We start from the raw sequence: 21,116 nt of genomic DNA, 5'->3' as shown, positions 1-21,116 counted from the left end.
TATCGTCCCTACAGAAGTATTAATGCCAGATAAACTAGAAACCAAACTACTCTCTAACATTTTCATATTTGTGTTTGAGCAACTTCCTCTTTTGCATTTAAGAGCTTGACCCAAACGTTATAAACCACTAACCCCAAAGAGTAAACTGCATGTGAAAACATGAACGTGGATCTAATTAAAGAAAACAGTATGTGTCATTATCTACATCTTTCTGCCCATTGCTGGTACATGTGACTCAGAAAGTCAAATACATCCAGCAAGAAGCACAGTGGAGCCAGTTAGTCAGTGAGGAGGAAGGTTCAACTGCATGTTCGATTTTATTGCCTCTTTATAGTTTCAAACAGCGGTCTACAATGTCGGATCAGGTCCCACAAGAAAGGTTGCAGGATGAACCTATGAGAGGATTGTCATGAGAGGATTTCAAGCTTTTCTAAAATCCTTGCTTTTGTGTGAAATGCTGTACAGCTTGATCTCAGTTGTTCGGGAATGGAAAAATCACTCTGCTTATACGTCATAGACAATCATTCTTTAATAAGTGCTGTCAAGTGAAAGAGCAAAAAGGCTGGGAGGTGCTGGTTTGAACGAACTGACACTCGGCCTGTGGATGTGAAACTGCATGGCTGCTGCATTCACTTGCTTGGGGAAATTTACAGAAAATACTTAAGCTGGTTAAGCCCAATTTCAGAAAGTTGCTATGCATCCCCAAAGGTGGCAACTCTGCCAGTCTAATTTATTAGCTTTCATTAAATTCATGAAACCTACTGTGTGTGAGTAGTTAAGATGATGTCAGCACTTTCTTCTCAGTTAAAAAGCAAGATCAAATACTTGTGTTTCCTGGTTTTAAGGTCTCGTAAAATACCTGAAAGTAACCAGTTGAGAGAGAAGTCAAGCAATGAGTCCGTGTATGTGTTTGTGTGTGCGTGAGTGTGTGCGCGTGTTGAGTGGAACAATCAGTGGTGCAGACACTTACACATCTGGTAGCCTACTGCTGCACCATGCAGAGACTGTTGTCCTGTCAGCATTACTCACTCCTCACATTAGGCTGCCTGTCCAGACCACGTGGAACCAGTGGAACCAGTCTAGAAAAGACTAGAGATGAAGCCAGTTGTGCTCTCAGTGAATTTGCTGTTGATCAATGAATATATATTGTGATTAACTGACAGTACTGTACATTACAACTGGAGTAACACAAAGGGTGAAGTTTGAGAGTTTGTCCCTGAATCAGAATGAGGAATAAGTCATGGAAAACATATCTCAAGGGACATTTTTATATTTAAAATAAACTCAACTCTCCCTCTGACCAGTCTATTCATCTGTATTCATGTCAGTAAACGTTCAACAACAACAACAACAAAAAAAACAACTTTTTCCCTGAAGTCATGCAGGCATGTTTTGCAATACCAATGCAGATATGAAAGATAATATTCCCTCACCCTGCCAATCATCACAGGTTTGTGCGAGTACATGGTGAAAACAAACGCTCTCAGTGGAGTGAAGAGACGAAGACGCCCGCACAGCGCATGTTGTCTTACGAGAAAGCCCTGGGTTCAACATGACTTTATGAGGAGACAAAGGGGATCCAAAGACGAGTCCCTTGTTCCCATCTGAATCTTGTTTGATGTTACAGTGGATGTAAGCACCAAGGAAAACACTCCACCAAAGCACTTTGGCCTTACAATTTTTTCCCCCCTTCAACAAAAACAAGAAGAGGAAGGAGAGTCAAGGCCCGTTCATGTTTCCATCTCATGGCACGGAGAGAAAAAGGGGGATAAGTGAAGGAAATTAAGAGATGGAGGGAGATTCCTCTTGCTCCAGCCTGTTTTCTGTTAATCAGCTTCTTCTAACCTCGCCGTATCCTCTCCTCTACCCTGAGGCCCAGCTGTCCAAACCTCTGACTTCACCGCTTGTGAGCTGGATGCTCACTGGTGAAAAATCCAGGAAAATGTTTGCTTTGCTCGATCCAAAAAGCTTTCTGAGCTTTCTCGCTTGTTAAATAAAACTGCCGTGCTTCCACTCTATGCTGCTGCCTTCAACACATCGTCACATCAAACTGCAGCTGATTCCTGAAGTGGAAATGTTTTCATATTGATGAACAGCTTTTTTGCTGGGATTTCAGACTTAAAATATGAGTTTAGTTTTGTGCTTCTCTTTGATGAATCGTATATACAGGTTGTGTGTTCATCTTCTGTAAAAAGAAAAAAGAAAAAAACTCTCACAGCATGAGCCATTATTACTTTCAGCTTAATTTGGTCCAAAAAGTGATGCTCTTCTCTAACTTTAACCGTGACCACTTCCTCCTAGAAGAGAAACGAGACTACTGAGAAATGAAGAAATCGACCACTAGTGCTAAAATTGGCAATGGCAAAGTAAACCTGTGAAAAATAACAGATTACCAAATGCCAAGTCTGACTGTTGTTAACCATTTTTGTCTAAACATGTTTTAACATGTTTTGTATAGCTTATTGCGTGTAATGCTGCTGCTATCAATCAATCAATCTATCTACCTATCTAAACCTGTGAAACCTCCTCAGAAGAGCCCCAACAGCAACACATCAGAGTGCCCACTTCATAAACAGCACATGAGAACATGTCCTCTAGTGTTGAACCAAGGGCCTCAGCCAATACACACAACCCAACCATATCCAAGTCTGTCTAGAGAGCTACGGGAAAACAAACAAAAACCAAACCCTACCAAAAAAAAAAAAAGCTCCAAACGTCCACATCTTTGCCAGGGTGTTCTCATGTGAACTGCCAGGAATCTGTGCTCTCATTCCTGAAGGCATTTCTCATACGTAATAGTGCTGAATGAGGCAGTGGCATTCATTGTGCTCATAAAGTCCCTTGTTTTCACATTCTGTATTACAAAATTAAAGTTCAAAGGAAAAAGAGACAAGAACAAGACAATCACTGCAAAACTGTAAGCACCACTATGCAGTGCTGTACTTTGTGTGCTTTCACTGACATGTTTGTGCACTGGTTTGTAGAAGTTTCCTGCATAAGGAAACTTTTCTTTTCCTCATCATAACTGTTTCATTAGCTGGACTTGAGCAATCTTGGTAATCGTTAGCTGTGCCTGGCATTTTCTGTTGAGAGCAAACTGACACCACACTAAAGGTGAACAGCACTGGAACTCTTCAAAATCTTAAATGAATGCTGAAAAGTCTGTCTGAATGAGCAAAACCTTGCAGGGTATTTTTGAAGAAAACATCCAAGTGGATCTGGAAAGCTTCAGTCAGGGAGAGGCACAACTGAGCTTTTCTGGGAAACAGTAGAAGGACGGATATTTGGAGGAAAAGGTACGACCTGGCTCCGCTGTCATTCAACCGCTAGCTGAGTTCGAGCTCATAGCATCCTGCTTGCTGCTGTGCTACAAGCAAAAACCAGAAGTGGAGAGTTCCTCTTGGAGACAGATTCACTTTCCATGAGGAGGTTTTCAAGCAGTTTGCCACGTGGCCTCTTAGAAATAATTAATGCAAGTCCTATGCAGGCACTTTCTAATTAGAAATGCAATTGTTGGTAAACCCAAATAAGCCCAGTTGGTGACTTAATATGTATACATACAACCCTTTCAGTGTCTCATAAAAATGTCTTGTTAAATTTTACTGCAGTGGCGAGAGAAGGCATGTGGTAGGAATCTAAAGCTGGAAGTCCTTAATACCTGTAAATTATTCCCCGTGTGCGCATGTGGATTCGGCGTCTTACCTGGCAGTGCACATGTTCTTTCCATTGCCCTGAGCTCCTTTTAAGCCCCATTTGTCTCTCAAGAATGACAAGTGGGATGACAGCTGGGAACAAATTAGCATCAGGAATGAGACTGAAGCACGGCGTACTCGTGAAATGAAAGAGAAAATCAGGGCATTTGAGATGGACGGGCACCAGGTCAAAATGTGGGCAAAAGATTGGAGCTAATGGAATTATTGAACTGTTCATTTTGCAACTAACTTGTGACTTCACAGACATTAAAAGAACCCCAAAACACCTTGTTTGCATTTTAACTTATATATATAGAGACTGACTTGACCAGACGCAAGATGAAAATACAACATCCCCGTCAGCAGTCAGCAGTTGAAAGAAGCCCCGGTTTAGACCACTTCCTCTTGTTTTCACGCCTGACAAGTCAAAGAGAAATAATTGTTGGGTGAAAAGCTTGTGTCTCATAGATGACAACTTTTGCAGCAAATGATAGAAGGGCGGTTGGGTGGAGGGGGGTTGGGTGGTAGGCATTTTTATTTTAGAACATTTTCACACAACACAAAAATGATACATGAGCGTTTGGTGAGAACAGTCTTTTGCCAAGAACATCTAATCCTTTTCTCTCACACACGTACTGTAAACAGACTCATACTTAAAATAATGATATCTTCCTTATCTTTTTTATCCTTTTTCAGAAACAGATGTCTCATCTCTCCGGTCATGCACTTTGTGAATCACTCTGTTGATGCAAACTGCTGTGTCTTTAAGGAATAGTTTGGGATTTTTGGTTGTGGACTTATATCTACTTGAACGTTATGAGAGTGGTGCCAAACTATTCATCTTCTGCATCCTGTTAAAGTTACTGCTGCCACTGTTAAAGGAGCATGACCTACTTAATGTAAACACTTTCACGATGAAATATATTTCAGCTAAAGGGACAAATCATAAAGCTGACTTACACGCACACACATTTTTCAGAGTCCCGGGCCTCGCTGCCTTTGGAGAGACGCCAGAAATAACAGAAGCTCTGACATGACTGATTGCTCTCTTGGTTGCTGATTATCACAGGCAAAGCTAATAATAACCTGAGATGGGACCAGCTTATCAGAGTGATGCCCCTCATTTGCAGGAGTGACATTTATAAAGCAGATTCAAAGCAACGGTCAGGAGCTAAAAGATTTCTGTTCTGTTGGAAGTTAGCTCACTCACTGACAGCAGACCGACAACTTCATGAAATCCCATCAAAGCTTTTTAATAGTGATCAGCTATGTAAACTATGGCTGTGACACTGTAATTGCTGATCAGTCCACCGGGCCATTAATTACACTCTTGAATCATATTCTTGTCTTGTGACACAAAAACATACTTGACAGTCCTTAGAAAATACGAGCATTATCCTGAAATGACACATCCCATTTCATTGAAACCCACTACATACCAGTGAATTAAGGAGATTTTAAATGTTCATTTTGGCAGCATATGACTAGAGCTCTTAAATGGCAGAAGCAGGTGTGTGCGAGGAAAAAGAAGAGCACTTAGACATATAATGAATGATGATACTAAGGGGCCTGGATTGCCTGCACTTCCCCTTGGACAAAACGATTTACTGAAAGTGTTACTGATAGCTTGTCTACATGAACCACTTAGAAAAAAAGGAAATAATTCTCTCCATCTGTATCACAATGCAATATTTCATCAGCGTCTCTTCACATCCTACTGTGTGCCATCACCCAGGAAATCCTCAGTTCTCTGGTCTGCAGCTTTACTTAAGTGACAACACTCTTACTAAGAAGAAGAGTCCATGGGTTTCTGATAAGCTATACAGACATGGACCCCCTTGGTTTGAACTTCTCTCTCCTTATCAAGCTCTCCTCTAGCACGAAAGACAGCTACAGAAAGACATTGGACAACTTCCATGTGAGAGACTGCTGAAGCCAAACAGACACGAAGCATGCCATAGACGATGCATTGCTCACTGCAGCAGTAGCTGACGTGGAGCTAAGCGTGCTTCACACACACACACACACACACACACACACACACACACAGAGAGAAGTCCTGTGCAGCTGGAGACACTCGAGATGCCTGTCTGACAGCCAAATAGTGAACCCTGACTCTGACTCTTGAAGAGCAGGAGCTGGAGATGGAGCAATGTTTCACTCCAACAATAAGTAGTTAAAGCTGGGAACGTACACTGGCTGACAACTACGTATAGGCCACGAACATACTGATAAACACAGATGCACACACTTTTGCAAATAGCAGCGTCCTGGGAGAGCAAATGCTAGTCAACAGAACAAACGGGTCCTTTTTCTTCTGACACCACAATTTGAAAGAGGAAATTATCAAAAGGCCTCGTGTACTGTATGTAAACTGATTCATGTGACATGACAGAGCCTGGCTTTTGGCATCCAGCATCTACATCTTGCTCTAATAGCAGCAGTACAGTTTGCTGTGGGACTTTTTTGAAAAAAAGTCACAAGTAAAGCCACTGATTCAGAACAATGATGGCCTTAGTTTTTGGACATGTCTGATGCAAGACTGCATATCTATGGGATACTCTGTTTGTGTCCACTGTTTCCACAATGGTTTTGTGTTTCATCTCTGAATTAATTGCAGACCATGGCCTTCCACAGATGCAGGAGTAATGGAAAACTCATTACGATGGGTCTTGACAGCAAAACTTTCCAAGACTTGGTAGTGGTAAGTACATACATGGAAAACTCATTGTGCCCCAAAAGCTTCAGCTGAGACTTTCTTGCTCTTGTACTTTGTCTCATTCTCCAAATTATGTGACCAAGATGAAGTCATCATTACTTAATCTGCCTCGTGCCAATACCAATCCCTGAAAAATGTTCCCTCAGCATTGTGCAAGTAGCAGATATGTTTGGTATGTGATTGGTCTGGGTCAGAGAGGGGCTACTTGCCAGAACCAGGCAAAGGGGACCGGTTCTTCATTCCTGCATCCATTCCCTCTCAGACTTATTCATTACATAATCCACTGGGATGCAGACTCAACATACTTATATGTCTATCTGCCATCTGTGAGACTCATTAGAGACAAGTGGGAAAAAAATAATACACATAATTCAAGTATGGAAATTGAACAGATAATATACACTGCATGATATATAACTTAAAAAGAGTTACACCTAAAGAAATGCATGTTAATTAAATATGATAACATTTAGTGGGAAATGTACCTGCATGCATGTGGAGGATTTGCATGTGAAACAAACTTTGCTGTCATCTGAGGTTTGCATTTGTTGAGTAAAATGGATTGCACTGCAGTTGTTTGCAGAAGTCTGACATCTAGTGGGGAATGTGAAGAATTGTTTAAGGCCCTTATTATTTCATACTGCGTGTTGCTAGTGGAAAATGTAAACTTTATCCTGTGACCAAAGTTCAGAAGTGACAAACAGTGAAGCCTGAAAGTCTTAAGTTCCGGTGCAGTTGCAATGTTTATGCAGCACTGAGCGAACTGAATGTTTGGTACAGTACAGGACACTTTACCACTGTTTGGAAACTTGAGAATGGCAGCATGAGATGCTTTAGAAATGTTTGCAACACTAGGAAAGTCATCTTGACTTTGATATCACATATAATTACCTGTCCAAAGTTAAAAAAAAAAAAAAAAAAAAAGTACTAAGTCATTATTTTTGAACTGCCATCAGTGCTGGTGAATTAAATGAAAAAGTAGCTGTAACTGGATCAGTCGACTTCTGATGGACAGATATCCAGATTGTGCAAATCACTGCATCTTTTATTGTTCCTTTGTTTTATACTAGCCTAATATTTCCGGAACCCTTTCGCTCTTAATCTTTCGGATTCGTTTGAAGTACGGACCGCTTAGTGTTACATCATTATCTGTCCGTCAAGTAAAGTTTCTACAGTGAACAAGCTTAGGAATTTCTATAAATTCGTGTTTTTTGTTTTTGTTTTTTTGCAGCCTGTACTGTGAATATTATTGATGGACTGCGTAGAGCAGAAAGACTCAGAAGCAAAGGCCCCGTCAGTTGTCGACCGATATTACACACGATGGTACAGAGCAGGTAACATCGCACTTACATTTCTGTCACGTTAGCTGCGTGGTGGCTAATTCGGCTAACATTACTTAAATGTGAGACCACAGGGAAAGCGAACACTGAATGTTTTGATAATGTATTACTGAATATTTGACGAATACGTTAAAATAATTGCTTGTTTAGATATGAAGGGGAAACCGTGTGAGGACCACTGCATCCTTCAGCATTCAAACAGGTAATCAGTGATTACCCACCACCCATAAAGCGTTCAGTTTTTGTTGAGACTTGCGTCAGTGTGGTTTGGAGGCTTGTTGTGGTGGTGTTGCATCATGTATAAAGAGATTCCTTAAGTATTGTTTATGAGTGCACTACAAACACTTTCCATGAATATTTAATACAAACTGGCAAAAAAACAATACAAAGCACAGCTTCAAAAAGAAGTGTAAGTGTCACTGGCTCACGGGGTTATCACAAAACAGTTGATTGCATATTGCAAACTCATCACCCAGTACTTAGTTGATTTTTATTTACTCAGACTCATCTGAATATGTAAAGTTTTGTGTTCTCTTTTAAAATGCGCATATTAAATACACCTCAAAGTTTGGTGACACACTGGTTTAACTTGATTTAAAGCCCACTGAATGGAAATGTCTTTCATAAACTGATAATGTTAACTTTTGGCATTTGTACTTGAATTTGTGTTTATTCTCTGCAGAATATGTGTTGTCACTTTAGCAGAAACTCACCCGATCCTTCAGAATGGGCGGACAATCAAAGGCATCAATTACCAGATCAGTAATGGCTGCAGTCGGCTCAATAATAAAGTGTCTGGGAAGTCCAAGCGGGTAAATTCATCATATTTCATAAAGCCACAGATGTTTTTGGTTGATACATTTATACACGTGCTTGGCCTTAAATGTCTATCAGTTATTTTTTCCCATTTCAGGGGGGTCAGTTCCTTACTGATTTTGCACCTCTGTGTAGGATAACCTGCTCAGATGAAACAGAATACACAATCTACAGGTGAGACTGTAGCTCTTTTTTCAAAGTATTTATTCCACATACTTGTATGTCATAATCAGTTACACAAAGCAATCATCTTTTCAGCTGCATTCGGGGGCGTCTACTTGAGGTCAATGAGAATATTTTAGAAACTCCTACTCTGTTGCTGGAAAAGGTAATTATGTACTTGGAAATGTTATCACTGTCATGTTCACATCTGGACATCATGTATATGTTCGACAAATTTAATTATGTCTGTCAAATCTGAACAGCCGTCCACTGAGGGATACATCGCTGTCATCCTGCCAAAGTTTGAGGAGAGCAAGAGCATAACAGAGAATCTCCTGAGCAGAGAAGAATTTGAGAGCGTTGTTTCCAAACGTACTGTTGCCCAGGCACACCCCACTTGACGGAGCTCCACGTCCTTATCAGAACTGTTCTGGGAGAGCTTCTTTTCCTTCCATTCACCCCAGGTTGGATGAAGATTAAGAACAGTATCTTGGAAAGTGACATTAACCCTTCAAAGACACTGTTGCATCTATTGCAAGCACTGCACTGTGCCTCTAGATCTTTCTACATTGTTTTTCGCCATTTCAGAAATTGAAGAAGGTCATGGAATATTTGAGTTGTTGATTTGTTGTTTTGTTGTTTTTTTCTAATTTGAAAAATGAAGTAGACTTCAGGTAACTTGTTCCTGTGTTTGTTAAATACTACTCAACTAATATTCAATTTCAGTTATTTTTCTAGAATATCAATAAAGACAGACAGTTATTTAAGAAAAATACTGTTTATTTTTTATGTGTCATTTATTAACCTTTCCATTGTCAAAAGAATAGATGGTCCAAAACTATATCTATGATTTCTTCACATCTTTAGTGCCACTACAATACCCAGCATCCTTAGCTGCTCTCAGACTGTATAAAGCATCTCTAAATCTTGATATATGTTATTCGTTTCAGTCATCACACCCTCACCTAGTACCAAAGTCATTACCTTAGGATACCCTACACATACACACACACACACACACACACTGTATATATCTATGCTTCAAGTACCATATTATACATACCATATACCATTTAATACATACTGGCCTACTAGGCAGCTTCACAATGATAGTCTTCATAACAAATACACTTCAAGGCTCCATTTCGCACAGATGCCAGTTTAGAATTAGCTTTCTTTTGTGAGAAAAAAAAATGTATACACAGAATAAGATTTAATAATACTCAGGACAGTATAAAGTAGGCTCCTGACATCCCAAAAGCATCTTGGTGATGAGTTTCATCATCTGACTTTTCAGAGAAACTAGACCCAAGTAAAAATCTCCAGTTATGTACGCTGGAGGACTAAGAGCTTTATATAGCATATGAGTAGCAAGCGGAAGATCACAGCATCTTCATGAGGACAATTATATTTGGCATTAAACTGTGATTTTTGCATTTTGTTAGTAACATGGCACACGGGGAACATTCCATACAAAACTGTGTGGAAGCTGGACATTAATCATATGGTGTCACTGATGTCTAAAATACATATTTATCCAAATGAGATTCTGACTGCAATGCCAGTGATCAAGGACAGAATATACCACTATGGTTAATATTACAGAACAAGTGTTAACATTACAAACCTATGACACGTTGACCATAACAAACACAAGGGTTTGGTGCTGGTGCCATCATGCATGGTGGGTTTTTAGTCATTCCACTGCCTCCCCCCTCCCCCCATTTGGCTAACATGTGCAACACATTTACAATACACCACAGACAGGCTTGTTACACAGAGGCACATAGTGACGACAGATGTGTGGTTGAGATGAGCATCAAGAGGAGTTCCTTCCTGATTTCTGATCAGTTTATCAACTCAATATCCAGAAGAGTGATAGCAGTGACTGTGAAATCAGGTTTATGTCAAGCTTGTGTTGTCTTGCTTTGCAAAGCAGCTCATGGCAAATGGCTAAGTCATAGTGGCTGATTGTCTCCACCTTGTGGATTGCGGTGGAACTGGTGCTTTAGGTAAGAAGCTACCCTGTGGTAAAACCCTGGGACACCGAGAGTTTGTTTTTCCTCTGTAAACCTTACAATTCATCATTCAGACAGCAAATACAAACTGTGACTGACCCAGGCGACCATCTTCACCTCACGTTTCTAGCCCACACTTCAGCGGGTGCATGAGGATGAAGGGTGTGAAGCATTTCCTCGATTATTACATGTCCTCCAGAAAAGGTGAGGTTTGTTATGTGCTGCTTCGAGGGAGGATAGAAGACAAAGGGCTGTTTCCTAGATTATTTGCTCTCCAGGAGGTTGAAACCGGCCATGTGCTGCTCCAAGGATTTGACACCAAAACCGTTGCTGCTCTTGCTGTTGAGAGCTCCCTCCTCTTTGACAGGTGTGGATGCATCCTGCCTCTCTCTCCAGTCCTGTGGGGAACCCAGGCTACTCCTCTCTGACTTGTACTGCAAATGGACACAGCACAGAGAGGACATAAATGGAACATAATAATCTTTAAAAATCAAGAGCTTGCTATCTTTTGAAAATGTTGACTGCATCTGTCACTGTTGTTTTATTTTTGTTTTCTGCTGTATATATATGTTTTAATAAAAGATGTGGATGTGTAAACAGGAAACTGTTTGCTAAGTTGCTAAATTGGTATATGTCAATGTTGGGTCCCAGCTTGTTCCCGTAAAAAAAATCGGTTTCAGTCATACTTTCTTGGGCTACATTAACATTTTGGAGCCGTTTATCATTTAGTTTGGTAGTTTTCCGCAAAGCTTGCGGAGTCACTGAGAATGCCTGTTGTCACCTTTCTGTTGAGCTTGTTACAGAATGGAAGAAGGGAGAGGACCACAGTCAAGATGCCTCTTGTTGTTTGAATGCATGAGTCCACCTACAGACAAAGAAATAAATTATTAACAAAAAACTGTTTAACTCAACATTTCCTGATCAGTACTCTACTGTAGCATCCCCTGGCAGAAATGCTCTCCTATTAGTGATGAATGATTAAATGAACATCAGGATGGAGAGACAGGGAGATGGGAGCAAATACATATCAAAGAGATGTTCATCAATCAGCAGAGGACACGCTATTCTTCATCCCGTCCTTTTGATACCAACCTTTGCCTTTATTACAAGGTGCTCTAAGGCAGCTCATCCCTGCCCAAGATGCTCATTAATTCCTCACAGACATTCATTAATCTAACACCTTGTGTTCGATAATAGCGTTACTCGCAGATCACTCAAAGATATTGCTGTAGCCAGTAAGGAAGTAACGCCGTTAGTCATGCTCCGTTGTGTGCTGAACTTCTATGACGCCCATCTGTTGCTGGGTTTGTAGATTTGATGCTGTCAAGGCTAATTATCGCTTTAAGAAAAAAAAAACTATAGAAAGTCTGTTCTGTGTGATGTTACTCATGTAATGTTTACCAAGCAAAACAGACTTAAGGCAAAAACATGTAATTCATTCAGTATTTTTGTGCATATACACACACACATACAAACAAACAAACAAAAAGATACAAGCGTAGTATGGGTACCTTCTGGAAGGTGGCAGTCTTGCCCTGTACAGGAGTCTTGGCTCCCATCTGCAGCTGTTGGCAAAGTGCCACCAGTTTCTCCATCTCTGTCACAACCAGAGACTTTTCCTCATCAAGCAGCTGGAACAGAGAGAAAGGCAGAGAGAGGGAGAGATGGTGTTATCCAGGGAGACTGGGTTAATATGTACAGACATTGATAGATTTACTGGACTGGATTTACAATTCTCTTAGTGAAACGCAAATCACAAAGAGGAAAAAGGAGGACGAAATAAATTCAGGTTTAGTGTTGTTCCATGTAATCCATCAGCAACAGTCGGGTCATGATCTACTGCTTAAGTCTGTTATCCAGCTGAGTTAATCCCTAGATCTCAGTCATGGGTGCCGTCAATCTACTTCAGTTACAAGCCACCAATGACCTAACAACACAAGTTCTTTTGTTCAGAGTGGTACTACTGAAGACTGGCAAAAGTACATAAAATCTCTGAAACCTTAACTAAGATACTCAAACTTATTTGAATAAATAGGCTTGTAATTTCACTGAGCGGAACACAGGTGTGCTACAAGTGTGTTTGGTGCCAAAGAGCTGTGGGAGTGGAGGGTGAGAGGGAGGGGCTCCATTAGCACCAGTTTGTTTGATGTAATTAATCAGAAAGTGTGAGGCAAGCCGAAGAGCTGAGCCTCCTGATTATGAATGGGTGGTTGCAGTCAGCTCAGCCAGCCTCACCTCCTCTGCACGTGCACATGTGCGCCAACACACACACCTACAGTCACAGCAGTGACAAATGGCAGTCGTTAATGGCTGTCAAAAAGAGCCATTTAATTAAACTTGGAGGACCCGGGGAACAAGTTGGTGGAGGGCAAGAGGAAGGAAGGCACTGAGGCTACATTTGTTTGCTCGATCTCAACTCAGAGAGGAAAAAGAGGATGGTGTGAAAGTGTGTGTGACAGCCTTAATTTCCTGCTCTCGTTGTGTGATTTATAAGGCGGGCCTGGCATCGCAGCCTGCCAGAATGGGTGATATGGGTGTATGTGTGTGAGAGGCGTAACGTGGGAGGGGGCACAGGTGCCTGGCCTGTGTGTGTGTGTGTGTGTGTGTATACAGATGGGTCAGAAGCTCACCCTGCTCAAGAGAAAATAAACAGTTTTTTTTTTCCTCTTTGGGTTTATTTTAATTACTTTTATTGTGTTTTCTGTTCTTCTTATACTGTAGTCAGAGATTCCAGAGAGAGATTAGAACATATCATGTGCAAAAACATTTCTTTTTTTTTATTATTTGGATTTTAATGTTCTACTCTGCTCATTGCTTTGCCACTTCTTTCTTGCTCTTCTGCCATTTTTTTGTATGCTTAATATGAAATATTTGGAGATGAAATTATGTGAGAACACTGTGATTTTGGTATTCAGCCTTAAACTCTGTGTGTTAGTGAGTGAGTGAGTGAGAGTGAGAGAGAGAGGGAGAGAGAGAGAGAGAGAGAGAGAGAGAGAGAGAGAGAGATATTTATTAGTATTTATTAGTATATACCTGAGTGGAAAAAGTGCGGAGAGATGAGCCCAGCTGGAGCCCTTCTTCAGAGAGAACCTTAAGATGTGTAAAAAGACAAGTCAAAAAAATTACACAAATACAAGCAAAATTATAATTCTCTTAACATCCACCAGGACGTCATCCCAAAGCAAAAAAGCGCAGCCAGTAAATATTATGAGATCTCCCTTTTTCCTACCCTTCTTATCAGTGTACCTTCCTGTTTCTTTCCCCTATCATTCCTCTTCCTCTCTTATCTCCTTCGCTCACCCTAAATGGAATAAATCCCAGCTGACATTCTGGGCCCTGAATCTACAAATCACTGTACATTATTGAAAATGGTCCCAGTTCAATAGGATACACTCCTCCATACAACCTTGTTTGTTATCACCTCATGTGTCAGATGGCTCAATGTTTCCATGCTATTGATTGAGTCCTGGTCATCTGCGACAGGCGAGTGAACGAAGGGTTCCTGGTATTTACTACTGTAACCTATAGATCTGCCAGCCCCACTGTGTCTTTGCTTTAATAAAAACAACAGATGCATTCATTTGCAACTTCATGAAACATGAGGAAAACACAACACAGGCTGGAGAGAGGGAGAGATTAGCAGATATGGATTCACGTACCTCAGCTTGATGGAAAAGATCTAGTGTTGTTTTCAGCAGCCCCTCGCCTCTGAAGAATCAATAGGAAAAACACAGAAAATAAGGAGGGGAAACATGCATGAGAAAATGCATCCACAGCAAACAACCAAGACTATAACCTGATAAATCGCAACGATTTTAGTGTCAGAATGAGTCACAGTCATGTCAACTTTGCCAGTGCTTCAAGCTACGTCTGGTGAATATCGATAGCTGGGGGCTCTCATTAACGCTAAGCCTCTAAAGAGATCCATGTGGCTGCTTAAGAGGCTTTACAGTGTTGAGCTCTGAAATGAATGCAACAGTTCAGCAGGCTGTAGATACAAAATCGGAGCACGATGCCGGCGCATGGTGCCAGTCGGTTACCTGGTGAACAAGTGCATGTTGTAGGCCATGCTGGCCAGGCTCTGGCTCTGTCGGACGATGTCGTGTTCCTGCTCCTCCCATTTCTCCACCTCTGTGTCCACATCTGATGACAGCAGACGAAGCTCCAGACCCAGCTTGGCCATGCTTGTCTGCTCCTGCATGTGCACAGAAAGACACACAAATACAAAGTATTTCTATTTTGGAAAAGACTGATATGGAAAGAATGTAATTTTAGAAATGTACATTAGCAAATAGGGTTATATTCATTTTTTTACTGAGAAGTTCTAAAATTAGCAACGCTGCTTCCTGTGGTGGTACGGCATGTGAAAAACTGCTGGCCAACAAAACTGCAGCCTATTACCAAATGAACACCATCAATTCTGCACGAGAGTGACACAAAGTTTCTTGGAGATAAATGTGCTGCTGTCAGAACCGGGTTGAAGACGTGATGTGATGTATTGTGCTGAAAGCCAGAGGAGTTTATGGTGTATGCTACCTCTGCATCCAACTTGACAGCCTTGGCAGTCTTCAAGTTAGTGAGTGAGTGTTTCTGTGCGAAAAGAGAATGGCGTTAATCAGAGGATTACAAACCAGTGGATCACTGGAATATAGATGGTGGAGGGTGTGATACTTACCCCGGGTCTGGGAAGCGACAAATAAGGTCTTTTGTCTCCTAGAAGTAGAGAATTATTGTGATTATCTGAACTCAAGGTCACAAGTAAAAAAAAAAAAAAGAATAAGCAAAACATAAAATAAGCACGTGTCATTCCTCTATAAATGACTGTATGTGGACGTTCACAATTTCTCAGACAGGTAGGACGGTAATTACTGTTGGTGTCCACCCATGACACGTTTTCTTCATCATAAACATGAACAGCAGGTTTGTTTCAATCAACTACACAGACAATAAACTCTACTGTCATGTTCATGGGAGAAGATTAGAAGTAAATGAAATCAAGTCTCTACACAGTGTCCATATTTTTACATTTTAACGCAGCTCTTTGGCTTCATGGGAATATAAATGTGTGATGGATGTGATCCTTTCGCCCCCTGAGCTGCAATTCAAAATATTTACTATGTTTTAATGCAAAAGTCACATTCTTGAGGGCAGCCAAGTCTTGGGAATATGCACCTTTCCCCCCGTCTTTGAGATGTGTCAGACATAGAGTGTGTGAAAGCACAGGATTGATAACAAACACATCCAACACTCCCTGATACAAACGTGCATAGGTGTGTATACAGGCAAACGTACATCCAACGCAAATATACACACCACAAGTATCCACATGTACTTCGTACCCGAGTTGGTGCCAGTGAGGACACAAACAGCTCATCTGTATGAGTTGTTGTCCATGATTTGGACACTTAAGCTAACTGATACGCATGATGAATAGGAAGAGGCAGTACAGAGGATGAATGAATGCGTGTGGGTGTTAAATGGCATTGACGTAGTACCTTGTACAAAATACTTCTTGTTCGTAATGATTAATTTTTAAAAGGTGTGCTCATGCTGCTTGCTTTGCCACAACTTTAATTTTCATTAAGGCTATTGAAGGCAAAATGATTCACCAAGGTTTTAGCACAGATTTTGATTCTTTGTGGCTAAAAGGCCATTGACGGCGCTCTATTCATCACAGCTTTTCTGACTGAAAGATTTCTTTTTCTTCATTCTAAGACGTTCCTCTCTCATATATGCTGACAACCCATCCAAATGTACACAATTATCCTTTAACTGAAGTAAAACGCACCTCGCCTGCCTTCAAAGACGTCGTTGATCTCTCTCAGCAGCAGGGCCATGTCGCACAGCTGCGACTCCCAGGCCTCGCAGAACACCTCCAGGTTCTCCTTCGCAATCTTACTGGATGGGTGGAGAGCAAGTGTCTGAGCTGCTGAGATGATCTGTGTGAAGAGTTAGGACATGAAAAAAAAAAGAATTAAATAATGCTGGTCATAACCAAGGAGAGGGGAAAAAATATGCAAGTAAAGTAAAACAGAGGAACAAAATTGTGGTGTAATTCATGTGTAGAACTGGGAAACTGGTATGCCCAATACTACTGTTTTAACAATGTTAAAATGCTCTCTAGGCCTGTTTTCTTGATAAGCTGCATTCCCCCATCTGTCTGGGCTGTGGGTAAAAACTGTACTATGGCTCTTTAATGAACACCAACACAGCAACACTCTCTTAGGCCTCCACAGCAGAGCTGCGATTCTACTCTTACAGACAAGACAGACAGAAAACAAACCTGAGGCAGGGGACACGAATAAGCAACACATGATGTACTTAATGACTGCTTGAGAGCTTCATCACGCGGTGCAACAATAATCACCCATCAAACCAATGAGCCTGTGGTGGACTACGGGGCTTCAAATATGGATGATGCGGAAGCTTCACACACGTCTCCATCCTGGCAGCACAGAAGATCTATACAATCAGCTGAGTTAAGGTGTTGGATAATGGAGAGAAAACATCACGAAGTCACAGTGAATTTGACCTTTGATCTTTAGGATATAAAATGTTATCCCCGTCATTGTAACTAATTAAATGTTTGTGTGAAATGTTGCCATGATGAGCTTGTGAAATCTTGATTTAGGGAAAGACGTGTTTTGTGAGACCACAGTGACCTTTGACCATCAAAATCTGATCAGTTCATCTCTGAGTCCAAGTGGATGTTTGCGCCAAACTTGCTAGAATTCCCTCAACATGTTCTCCAGACGTCATGTCACGTCATGGAGACATGCGGATGTACACACAGAAACATAATGCTTTCAAACACACTCACAAATGTGCGCCTGTGCGGGAACACACACCCCTTACACTGTAGTATTTAATAACCAATTACCCTCTGGGCCACCACTCCATTACTTTGGGAACACACACAGACATATCACCGCAGCCAAACCATGCTGCAATGTTATTGATTGGTTGACCTTTGAACTTAAGAGCGGAATCATTACTGCAGAGTCATGTGGGGCCTGACATTAGCCCCGCAGGACGGGAACATTCTACATTGTGGGATAATTACTGGCATGGATGGTTTTCAAGAGCAAATATAATTAGATGTGGGATAGGGGGACTAGGTGGACAGCATGTTCTCAGCCAACTTGAACGGATGGCAGGTATAGGAAGTAGACAGAGTGGATGTGAGGTAATTTATATATTTTCTTTCCCCCTTCGTCCAAGTAGAATATTACTCAGGTTTGATTTCATTCTCCGACTACTGTGAAACCAATTTGATTTTATTGACACATAATGAAAGTGCTGAATAGAATGAAACCAGTCTTGGGTTTAATTAAAGCTAAACCTGGATGCATTATACACTGGAGTATGATGCAAACCAAGCAAAAAACAAAAATGCAGAAAATATTTGGACCTGTTACCTGTGGACCGATGACATGGAAGGTCTCCTCAGCGTGTATGCAGGTGATCTCCAGAGGCTCTGATCCCGACACGTGGCACAGCAGCCGACATGTCTAGAGTCAAAGACACGGGAGGAAAAAACGATTGACTGCTGCTGCTTCCGACGCCTGAAAGTTACACTGCAGGAAACTGATAAATACTAAACTGACTGCACATACAAGAAAAGGTTTCACATCAAAACAGCTGTGTACTTTTTTCCTATTATATGTATCAAGATAACTAATATCTAGATAATATAAATCATTATATTACTACCACTACTATGAAACCTCTTTTGAAACTATACGTTTGGTTTGTTAGGGCCACAAGCAAAGACATGACAAAGCATGCATAGGATTTTTCTACTCAGCGTTTGCATAACAAAACCACATGTTGACGTTAATTGGTTGGTTACATTTTCATTCAATTCAACCTGTAACAGTTCATTTGCTCAAAAAGTGTTTGTGGAATGCCAGCTATTTTGCCTAAAAGAGTAGATTGTTAAAAAATCTAAACTTCATTCCAGATTTCTGCTATTTTTTTTTTAAACAATCAAAATATCATTGCTAGATGGCCCTACACCAAACACCTCTCCCAATCCCCATGACCCCACCCTACCTCCACCAGCTGCTCCTTCTGTTCGGTGAGCGTGCGCGAATACTCCGCCACTGCCTCCAGGTTCCCCTCAGCGCCTGCAGCTTTGAGGGCTCGCAGAGGCAACTGTTCCCCGTGAACTCTGAGCAAGTCTGAGGCACGACCGACTGCCACCTTATGGAGCTGCGACGAGGAAGATTAAAGAAGATTAAATTGCAGTATGGGAAAGGGAGGGAGCAACATAGGCTGCATAAAACACAGGAGAAAGAAAGATGAGTGAGAGGCATGAAGCAGGGAGGATTTTGAGGAAGAACAACGGAGGTGACACAATGAAATGGTTGAGGTGACAGGTAAGTTGAAGAGCGATGTGAAAAAGAAAACCAGCTACAGAGGCAGAACGCCCAGCAAGAGACACATCAGTTGTGTCTGAAACTGAGAACATGTAGTCAGACTCAAAGGGGAAGCGGGCTGAGCAGAGACAGACTGCTGCTCACCTCACGTCTGAGGTCACTGACGCTCTGGCAGGTCTTCAGGATGGCTACTTCCATGTCCTCTGTGGCCTCTTTGGCATGGACAGACTGCTGCTCCAGCAAGATGAGAGAGGAAGAGGAGAAGCAAACATGAGGCCCACACACAAAGCTACACTGTTATCTGCTCGAGAACAAAACTGCATTGGAAGATGAATTTGGGCTCGTTGCACAGTTTATGGCTTGGATTTGTGACTTGTGTTCTAAACATGCAAAGAAATTATGTGTAATCCAAGTAAAATGATTTAAACAATTTATTTTGTTTAAATAATGTAAAACACCTTTCTTAATTTAATCCTTTCTGAACCATACATTGAGTTGAAACAGAAGCAAATTTATAGTCTACTAACCAGGACCAGAAGCTTAACTGGGCAGAATATCTAAGACTATTTGCACATTCCGATGTATTCTCTACCATTTCAAAACATTGCAGTGTTCTGTTCTTTTCAGTTCTCCAGATGACCTTCAACTGCAAAAGCTGAATCAAGCAAAACTGTACAATTATATTGCAGCAGTCTCTCTGACTATTCACTGAAAAAGTTTAAGAAAAAGAAACTGCAACATAATGACTTGTGTTTCATAGGTCCATCAATTCTGAAGGCCAAGGAGACTCTGCTGAATGGCAGCACGGCACGGAACACTACGTGATGTTTCTCTCTCAGTCGAACGAGGTTATTATGCTCTGTTGTTCCAGGAGGGATGCATGAAAAGAAAGCGAGTGGGCAAAGTGAATGACTGAGTGATCCGTGGAGGGAGTCTTAATGGGTGCAAGTCTGTCTGCATGTATTTCTGCCAGTGTATCATGTTGAGTGTGTGTGTGTGTGAATGTGAGTGAGAGACTTCCCACTTTTTAAAAAAATATTACATTTTGTTTCTAACCTTGCCAGCTCCCCATCATTCCTGATACTAACAGCCCAACCCACATCTCTCCCTCTTTTCTTGGATAACCCCGTTTTGCATCTTATCACCGTACTTTTCTTTTACAAGTGTCTTACCGATAAGGTACATATTCTTACTCTTCATATGGTAGCATATGGTTTTCATGAATATTACTGTAGGCATATGAGCATCTGTGCAAGCGTGTCTGCTGGTGCCAACATACCGCCTCAACCCAGGCGTGCACCAGCTGCTGAGTGTCCTGGCGCGCCAGCTGGCACAGACCTAAGATGGCCTGCCGCTGCTCGTGGCTGGTGTAGGCCGAATCAGTGAAGTCCTCTGTCCGCTCCACCAGTGCCTCCAGCTGGCTGCCCACACTCTGGGGCGACAAAGAGTACAGGTTCTCCCGCAGGCACTCCACGCTGGACTGCGGGAGGAGGGGTGGGAGGAGCCGTGGGAATTGGGGGTAGAAAGAGCATTTGAAAAGACTGAGGTGGCAACACAGAAAAGTTGTACTAACTAATGTCCTGAGGGGAAAAGACATAATTTACTATCTCATTATCATTATACGCTTAACATCATCAACTTTATATAACAAGTATTGTGAGTTACGGATTTAGTCTCAGACTCACCTTGAGCCATCAAAGGTGCATAATAAATTCTGCAAACAGCATCGCAAACACACAAACATAAAAGGATGTATTTCCCTGTTTCATCCTTTATCCTGTTTTATTTTTTTCAACCAAGATCTGTTTTTAAGAGGAGTAATGGTCTCTGCTTATGTGTCCTAAGATGACAGGTTTACATAAGCTTTTAGTTAAACTCTGCCATTCTGAGCTATGAAGCCATTCATTAAAAGCAATAAGCATCTCTGGGTCCTTTCATTAAAAGACTTCTTCTGTCTCAATCGACGAGACCCCTTCAGATGTTTTGTT

The 21,116-nt window shown here is 41.4% G+C and overlaps 2 protein-coding genes across 7 annotated transcripts in view; one reads left to right on the top strand and one right to left on the bottom strand.

Moving 5' to 3' along the window:
• The first annotated feature begins 7,521 nt into the window (after positions 1-7,521).
• abitram (actin binding transcription modulator) lies at positions 7,522-9,496 on the top strand. The gene is made up of 6 exons (XM_046417283.1): positions 7,522-7,745; positions 7,902-7,953; positions 8,434-8,563; positions 8,665-8,741; positions 8,826-8,895; positions 8,993-9,496. Exons 1-6 carry the CDS (start codon positions 7,664-7,666, stop codon positions 9,128-9,130), a joined length of 549 nt encoding a protein of 182 aa, XP_046273239.1. The 5' UTR covers positions 7,522-7,663; the 3' UTR covers positions 9,131-9,496.
• ctnnal1 (catenin (cadherin-associated protein), alpha-like 1) overlaps positions 9,492-21,116 on the bottom strand; it is a 45,964-nt gene continuing 34,339 nt past the window's right edge. For 4 of the 6 annotated variants that reach the window (XM_046417277.1, XM_046417282.1, XM_046417276.1 and 1 more), the window contains 13 exons: positions 20,408-20,608; positions 19,273-19,359; positions 18,803-18,961; positions 18,166-18,258; positions 16,536-16,686; positions 15,423-15,460; positions 15,284-15,337; positions 14,788-14,942; positions 14,407-14,455; positions 13,781-13,837; positions 12,259-12,378; positions 11,529-11,612; positions 9,492-11,181 (listed from right to left, as the gene is read on the bottom strand). In XM_046417277.1, the coding sequence (XP_046273233.1) occupies positions 11,011-11,181; positions 11,529-11,612; positions 12,259-12,378; positions 13,781-13,837; positions 14,407-14,455; positions 14,788-14,942; positions 15,284-15,337; positions 15,423-15,460; positions 16,536-16,686; positions 18,166-18,258; positions 18,803-18,961; positions 19,273-19,359; positions 20,408-20,608 (1,419 nt within the window). In that variant the 3' untranslated portion in view covers positions 9,492-11,010. The other 2 variants (XM_046417279.1, XM_046417280.1) reach the window with 2 other exon arrangements.

Source organism: Scatophagus argus, chromosome 17, assembly GCF_020382885.2.
Source record: "Scatophagus argus isolate fScaArg1 chromosome 17, fScaArg1.pri, whole genome shotgun sequence".
NCBI lineage: Eukaryota > Metazoa > Chordata > Actinopteri > Scatophagidae > Scatophagus > Scatophagus argus.
The sequence above is the reverse complement of the archived record's forward strand: the minus strand, read 5'-3'. Positions and strand labels throughout refer to the sequence as shown.

Excerpts from the sequence above, each read along its gene's own strand:
- abitram (XM_046417283.1), top strand. The coding sequence starts at position 7,664 with ATGGACTGCGTAGAGCAGAAAGACTCAGAAGCAAAGGCCCCGTCAGTT. Across the intron at positions 7,746-7,901 it reads CACACGATGGTACAGAGCAG|ATATGAAGGGGAAACCGTGT; the intron begins GTAACATCGCAC and ends TTGCTTGTTTAG. Across the intron at positions 8,564-8,664 it reads TGTCTGGGAAGTCCAAGCGG|GGGGGTCAGTTCCTTACTGA; the intron begins GTAAATTCATCA and ends TTCCCATTTCAG.